General features: G+C 39.2%; 1 protein-coding gene across 1 annotated transcript; it reads left to right on the top strand.

The window, feature by feature from the left end:
* The first annotated feature begins 1,867 nt into the window (after nt 1-1,867).
* On the top strand, nt 1,868-6,496 carry LOC147633513 (pentatricopeptide repeat-containing protein At4g18520, chloroplastic-like). Its single transcript, XM_086805735.1, has 2 exons — nt 1,868-3,228; nt 6,094-6,496. The coding sequence occupies exons 1-2, from the start codon at nt 1,868-1,870 to the stop codon at nt 6,494-6,496; spliced, it is 1,764 nt and encodes a 587-aa protein (XP_086661861.1).
* The last annotated feature ends 1,147 nt before the right edge of the window (nt 6,497-7,643 follow it).

Genomic DNA, 7,643 nt, shown 5'->3' on the forward strand with positions numbered 1-7,643 from the left:
TTCTCTCTTAGTTCTAGTTAAGACATAGGTGAGCCCTTTATCTCTCTCTTAGCTCTCCTATCATTCTCTCTATAGCTAAAATAGAGATGAGCTCTCTCTTAGCTCTTTTATTCCCTCCCCCCTTTCGCTCTCTTTCTTGGTTCACTAACATGGAGTATCTCTATTTCTTACAAGGCTATTAAAAGAGTGTGCATTGTGAACGTCTATTCCCTTTATGCCTCTTTATTAGTGAAAAAAATCTCCAATTTTTGAATTTTTACATTAGACTAAGTGGTTATCTTTATGTGCTTTATATGTTTCTTGAGAAAGATATAGTTTTGATTTTTTTTTTCTTTTGACTATGGAGGGCTGGGATGTCACATATGAGAGAGAGAGAGAGAGAGAGAGAGAGAGAGTGTGTGTGTGTCACAAGAAGTTTTAGAAATTTTCCCACTATCATTCCCACATTGAGGATTATGACAACATCATGAGCTTTTACAAGCAAGGCGAGCATACCTAGCTAGGTGTGATGGGGACAGGGGACTGCCAACCTTGAAGGTTGGCAACCCCCTGCCCCCCACTGCACCTAGCTAGGTATGCGGAGCCTCGCCTCTAGAAGCTCATGATGTTGAACACTATAGGGAAACATAAGGGAAAGTTCTTTCCCACATGCGAAAATGCCCAAAAATTCTTGTATGTGTATTCGACACTGCTGGGAGACTAATCGTTTCATAGAAAAATGGGTCCACAAATTTAGTGTGTAATGCAATAAATTATGTGTGTGTTTGTTACTAAAGAGAATGCAATCATGTAATAGTTTATATGTTGCAGAAAAGTTGAGTGTATATAGTGCGTGAAGGAGAGATGGAAATGTTTTTTCAACAATAGCTATTTGTATTGCAAGCAAGAAAGAGAGGTGTGATTGCGCAAGGTCATGGCCCACTTTATCTTCCCCTGCTTGCAGTAATGTTGTCCAATATTGTACATACTTTGCTTTAACAAACTACAATCTAGATGTGGTAATTTTAGCCCCTATAGTCATGTAAGAGAGGTTTCTTAGTTCATGTAGAGAGAGAGAGAGAGAGAGAGAGAGAGAGATCTATCCTCTCTCTCAACTGGCTTAGTCTCTTTCTCCTTTTTCTCTCTCTATGTCTAGCATACCCCCCTTCTCTTGCCCTCATGCACACACACACACATAAATAGTAGTGCACACGAACACACCTACACATGCCTCTTTCTCTCTCTCTCTCTCTCACACACACACACACACACACACTTTTTTTTTTTTTTGTAAAACTAGTTGAAATTGCATTATATCATAAATGTACAAAAGGGTTTGACATCAGGAAGTTCTCACACACACACACGCACACACACACACACACACACCAACACATGTACATAATCCACAAATGCAAAACCCATCGAACACATAGAAATGAACACACATCACACAAACACATGTAGACACATAGAAATGAACATGCACACACACATAGAAATGAACGAACATATGTACACACATACACACTCATTTTGTGTTTGGCCGGATGTGCAAGCCAGTGCTCGACAAAACCGGCATTTACATCTAATTTTACCGGCTGGATTTCAGAAAAACCGGCTGAATATTGACTATGCCCTTACATTTAAGGGCTGAAATTCATTAGTTTTAGTGTATATTAGGGGTAAAATCCCTAAATTTAACACAAAATACCGGTTCTATTTTTCAAAGCCTTTATTTTTAAGGGCTGTGAAAAGGTGTTTGTCGAGCACTGGTGCAAGCACAAAAAAGGAGATTTTAATGTTTAAGATTTACACTGCTGAAAACTAAGGGGAGTGAGATTTAAACGCAGAACATGTGGAATCCGACGTTTAGCTATGGGTGGAGATGTTACATGCATGCCGCCAAGCACACTTTCCTGCACACCATTTGTTACCCAAGTGCATCTCCATTATAACAGCACGGCTCTTCTCAAGTGAAGAAATCAACAATAATAATAGCCCATCTCAGCCTCTCCCCTTTACGAGGTATGCTTCTCTCCTAAGACATTTTGGGCAGTCAAAAAACCTCTTACAGGGCAAGCTCCTCCATGCCCTCATTAAGAAAGAAGGGCATTCTCAGAATGTCTTCCTTGCAAACCTGCTTGTACAAATGTACGGCAGATGCAGAGCTCTCGATGCTGCCCTCGATGTATTCAACAGCATACGAGAAAAGAACCAGTTTTCATGGGGAATCATGATAGAAGCAAGTAATCAAACCCACAAGGGCTGGACCTCTGTTCAGCTCTTTCATCAAATGAGATCAGAGTGTGTTTTTCCTGACAATGTCACTCTTCTTAGCATTTTGTCGGCTTACTCCATCTTGGGACATGTACGTGAAGCCAAGCGCCTGCATGTGTGCATTGTTGCTACCGGGATTTTGGCGGATGTTGTTCTAGGTACAGGACTTATTAGCATGTATGCAGGCATTGGTAGCCCTCAAGATTCACACAATGTATTCGACAGCATGCATGAGCGGAATGTCGTGACTTGGAATGCGATCATGTCAGCTTATGCTCACTCGGACGGTCTGAAAGCTATCCAGATCTTTCAGCAAATGCAGCTTGAATGCATGCTACCTAGCAGAACCTCCTTTATTGCTGTTCTTAATGCGTGTGGTGAGCAGGGAAACCTTGCAGAAGGCAAGCGGATTCATGCACACATTGCAGGAAATGGCCTTGATTCAGATGTCATGATGGGGAGTGCTCTTATTCATTTGTATGGAAAGTGCCGAAGCTCTAAGGATGCTTGCATAGTATTCAAATCTCTAAGGAGCTCAAATCTAATTTCCTGGACTGCCATGATGGAAGCCTTCTCGAAGTGCGGCCAGATGAAAGAGGCTCTGCACCTTCTTCATCAAATGGATGTGGAGGGCATGGTAGCAGATGATGTTACCTACATCAGTCTTGTTGATGTATGCGCAAATAATGCATCTCTTATGGATGGGAAACATATTCACACAAGTATGGTGTCTGTCGCATTGGAATCAAATGTAGTGGCCAATGCCCTTGTCATCATGTATGGCAAGTGTGGGATTGTGGACTATGCGTGGAAAACTTTCTCAAGAATGACAAAATGGGATGTAATATCATGGAACTCAATCATTTCTGCATTTGCATTGAATGGGGATGGTAAGAGGGCTGTAGACTCTAGAGCTCTGTCACCAAATGCAAGTTGCAGGGATGGTCCCAAGTATGGCTACCTTTTCAAGTGTGCTGTCTGCATGTAGCCGTGCTGGACTTGCACATGAGGGTCTTCATTTATTTCAGAAGATGAGTGCAGATTATGGCATTGTGCCCTCAGCAGAGCATTATAACTGCTTAATTGATCTATTGGGGCGGATGGGTAGGTTAGATGAAGCAGAAGAACTAATCAAGAAATTGCCAGCTGAACCTAACGTGACTGGATGGACTCCTTATTAGGCTCTTATTCCATGTACTCAGATAGGGAGCGAGCACATCACGCAGCAGGTTGTGCCTTTGAGTTAAATTCTGAAAGCTCTGCTCCACATATATTGTTGTCAAACGTGCACTGTACAACAGAGTAGGTTAACAATAGATCACTTGCTTTCCTACAGCATATGCATACCAGGGACTTTAGAAATGTAGAGTCTCTAAATGGGTTTCAGTGGTTTCGGAAGGTTTCGGTCCATCTATGAAATGCCCTCCGGTAGGTTTCATACAAACGGCAAAGATGGATATATATCTACAATCGTAGACACTAACTAGTTACGCTCATTGAGAGAGAGAGAGAGAGAGAGAGAGAGAGAGATTTCTCTGGGCTAGTTCAGATGGTTCATGTGACACTCGCGCTCGAGTAGCATGGCCCAAAGTGATTCGCCCATTTTCATAGGATGGATTGGGCATTATTGATCCAAAGATTTAGAGTAGAGCTTTGTTAGCCAAGCTACTCATTAGGAGTATGTTTCTAGGAGACGGGCCTTGGAAACTATTACTAGGTGATGAGCCTTGGAAACTACTACTACAATCAGCGCCACTAGATTGTATGCCTCAGCACGGGGGCTATTGGCAGCCTTCTTACAAATGAATCTTTTCAGATGCCCGGTTGACTCTGCCTCCCTCTCCTTTCATGCGCTGCATTTTGCGACTGTGGTCTATCCAAAGTGAGTTGGTTTTGGCAAAGGAGGTTGATAGACAAGCACTGATTTGGAGCAGATGGGTGCGCATTTTAGAGAGCCGACAATTAGGAACTGTACTCATATTTACTGGGCGAGATGGGACAACGGCCTTCCTTTCTCCTTTCTCTAGTGGACCATGTCTTGATGCTTGGATGCTGACATGATAGCCCAGCAGCATGACATCAGACGCACGCATATCAGAGATTGAGGATGCCATTCCTGATTTGAGTCTGTGGTTGAGGTCGATGCCAGGGTTAGCTTCTTTGAGTATTCTATCCAGATCGGTAGGTATGTCTTGCTCCGACAACAACCGACATGACTTCGGCAGTGGCTACATGCTGTTTCGTCCCATGGCTTTCTTTCTTAGTTTTGGATGCACACCTAGGAGACCAGCATCTCTCAACAGGTGATGTATTTCATGTGGATGGTTGCTCATGTTGGGCTAGAGGTTGGTACTTGGGCTATGCGTTCAAGACATCACCCTAGTTGTTTGAGATGTCATTGGGGTGTGCTTGAATCACGCAAACATTGCTTATAGGTGTGGTCTTAGAAATATTTTTCACTTTAGTTGCATACAAGAAGAATTCTGCAGAAGGCCAGGTACTTTATTTCTTAAGATGTGTTATTTATTACACTCAGTCTATGATTGATTTATTAGATAAGTAAACAGATTAATCATAAATATTTTTTTTAAAAAAAAACCTCTATTCATTCTATTATGAAATTTAAGAAAACATGGTATATACTCTGTTAATATAATTGTAGGCCAATAAAAGTACGTTTCCATGGCTTTCATGGTAGCTTGGATCCCTCTATGTCCAGTTAACTAATATTATTTTCTTAATATTTTATTTAGTACACCTCTCTTTAGTACACTTATTTTATCCATATATTCACTTAATTGTAACGTATAAATTTCTTGATTTTATATTGAATCAAGTCCAAACATTGATAGAAGAGTTGAAAAAGAGAGAAGCTAATGAATAGGCCAATTTTTGAAAAAAAGGGAATGTTTTACAACCAATGCAAGATAGAAGGGCATGTAAAAGAAGAATGCATGACCCCCCTTTCTTGTGATAGATTCTCGAGGTTTGTAGCTAGCTTGATACAAAGGGAACAAAAATTTTCTAGAATTCAAGGACAAGCATCCAAGAAATTGTGCATATAAATAGGGCTTGTAGTGCCCGGAGAGTTAAGCCCCAAGAGGCCCAATCAAATAAATAAAGGGCCAGAGATGCCCAAAGAAGAAAAGAGCCCAAGAAGGCTTGAAATGAATACAGGGCTAGAGATGCCCAGAGAAGAGAGTGCAAAGAGACTCCAAAGGAAAGGGCTAGAGATGCTTAGAGAGAAGAGTCTAAGGAGAAGACTCCAAAGAAAAGAGCTAGAGACAATTGGAGAAAAGATTTTAAAGAGACTCTAAAGGAAAGGTATAGAGGTCCCTAGGAGTATGATTACAAGAAGACTTCGAAGAAGCAAGCCCTAGCAACAAGCATAGCTTAAAGAGGCTAGAAGGGATAAAGACACCAAAGAATGATGGTATTCCAAGTGGACAAACTTGAAGAGCCTAGTGGAGACTTCCTAGGGCTATTGGGGATAGGGGCCTAGTGGAGACTTCCTAGGGCTATTGGGGATAGGGGCCTTGACAAGCATTGGAAAGAGAGTCTAAGAAGTCACAAGAGGGCACATGCAATGTCTGAGGATAAGGATGAGAACTTCAAGAAAAGCAACAAATTATACAAAGGAAAGTAGGCAGGTGAAAGGAGGAGCCACAGAATTTCCATATCAGGACTTCAAGAAAAGCAACAAATTATTCAAAGGAAAGTAGGCAGGTGTGAAAGGAGGAGCCGCCCACTTTCCACATTAGGAAGTCCCAAATATGTTCTTGAATAATCAAAAAGTGTCTTTGGGGAACATACTTAAGAGATTTTTATTAACAGGGCGCAATTGTATTGTCTTGAGAACACTATGCTCACAGAAGAGACTATGTATAATGCAGAGGAGCTATTGAATGTTGCCTTGCAGATGGAAAGAGAATTGAATCAAGGTCAACGTCATGCCTATTACAAAGTGTTGGATGCTATTGAGCATAATAGGGGGGCTATATTCTTTTTGGATGGGCCAGGTGGCTCTGGAATGACTTTTGTATATAATGCCTTACTGTCTCGACTTCGAGGTCAACAGAAAATTGCATTAGCATGTGGTATTGCTGCATTGCTTCTCAATAATGGTAGGACTGCTCATTCACAGTTCAAAATACCGATAGTCATCAACAATGAGTCAACATGTAACATCAAGGTTACTCAACTTAAAAGAGAATGCCCCAGTGATGCTGCTTCGTAACTTGGATCCAAGACGTGGCCTATGTAATGGAACAAGGCTTATATGCAAACAACTTTATGACAGAGTAATTGAAGCAGAAATTATCACTGGTAAGAGTAAGCGCAAAATTGAAGAAAAATCAGCTATATACAAGGTGATAGATTGTTTGCATACAAGATGACGATTTAAGGCTTTTATTCCAAAACTAGTTTTTATATGAATTATCAAAAATAGCAAAAGTGAAGAAAAAGTGAACAGATTTAACATATCTGTGGATAACATATTTGTGGATAGCATAACTATTGCTACTCCATTTGTTTAGAGTTGTCCTTGTCGTGCAAAATGACAATTTAATGATTTTAAACACAAACGTAAGTCATCATTAAATTGTCATTTTGCACGACAAGGGCAACTCTAATCAAATGGAGTAGGTATATAAAATAAATCAAATCTTAAGTATATTATAATAATATTTTTTTGTAAAGAGTTTGTCAAAGCTACGAAAATTTGCAGATATTCTTACAAAAAATATATATTCACTAATAATATTGTAATTAAGAAAATATTAATCAAAAATGTTTTATTGTAAAGAATACAATATGGATCTAGTCAGGATTTTAATTGAATATTATATGATTTAATTTAAATGATAAATATAATTATCATTGGATATATTAATTATTTTGATAACTTGGATATATTTCCTTGTGTACATAAATTTAATGTTTATATACCATGTTTTCTTAAATTTCATATATTTTAGTGATTCAATCATAAATATTTTAAAGCAATCTCTTTGTATGTAGCTCAGCTTTGTCCTATCCCATGAGTCAAACTCGTATAGCAACCTATGGGAATTCTTATGTACTCTAAGGAGTAAGAAGAAATATTTTTCACTTTAGTTGCATACAAGAAGAATTCTGCAGAAGTTCATCACTACTTGAGGCCAGGTACTTTATTTCTTAAGATGTGTTATTTATTACACTCAGTCTATGATTGATTTATTAGACAAATAAACAGATTAATCATAAATAATTTTTTTAAACTAAAATCAATTACATAGACTAAGAGTACTATGATTTTTAAGTGCTTCATATAATCTTTGAATGTGAAATAGACATTATGATCAAATTATCCCCATGATTTTTAAGACTCTTGGAGGTGAATA

The sequence above is a fragment of the Cibotium barometz genome, chromosome 12 (genome assembly GCF_041138505.1).
Source record: "Cibotium barometz isolate CiBa-2024 chromosome 12, ASM4113850v1, whole genome shotgun sequence".
NCBI classification, from domain to species: domain Eukaryota; kingdom Viridiplantae; phylum Streptophyta; class Polypodiopsida; order Cyatheales; family Cibotiaceae; genus Cibotium; species Cibotium barometz.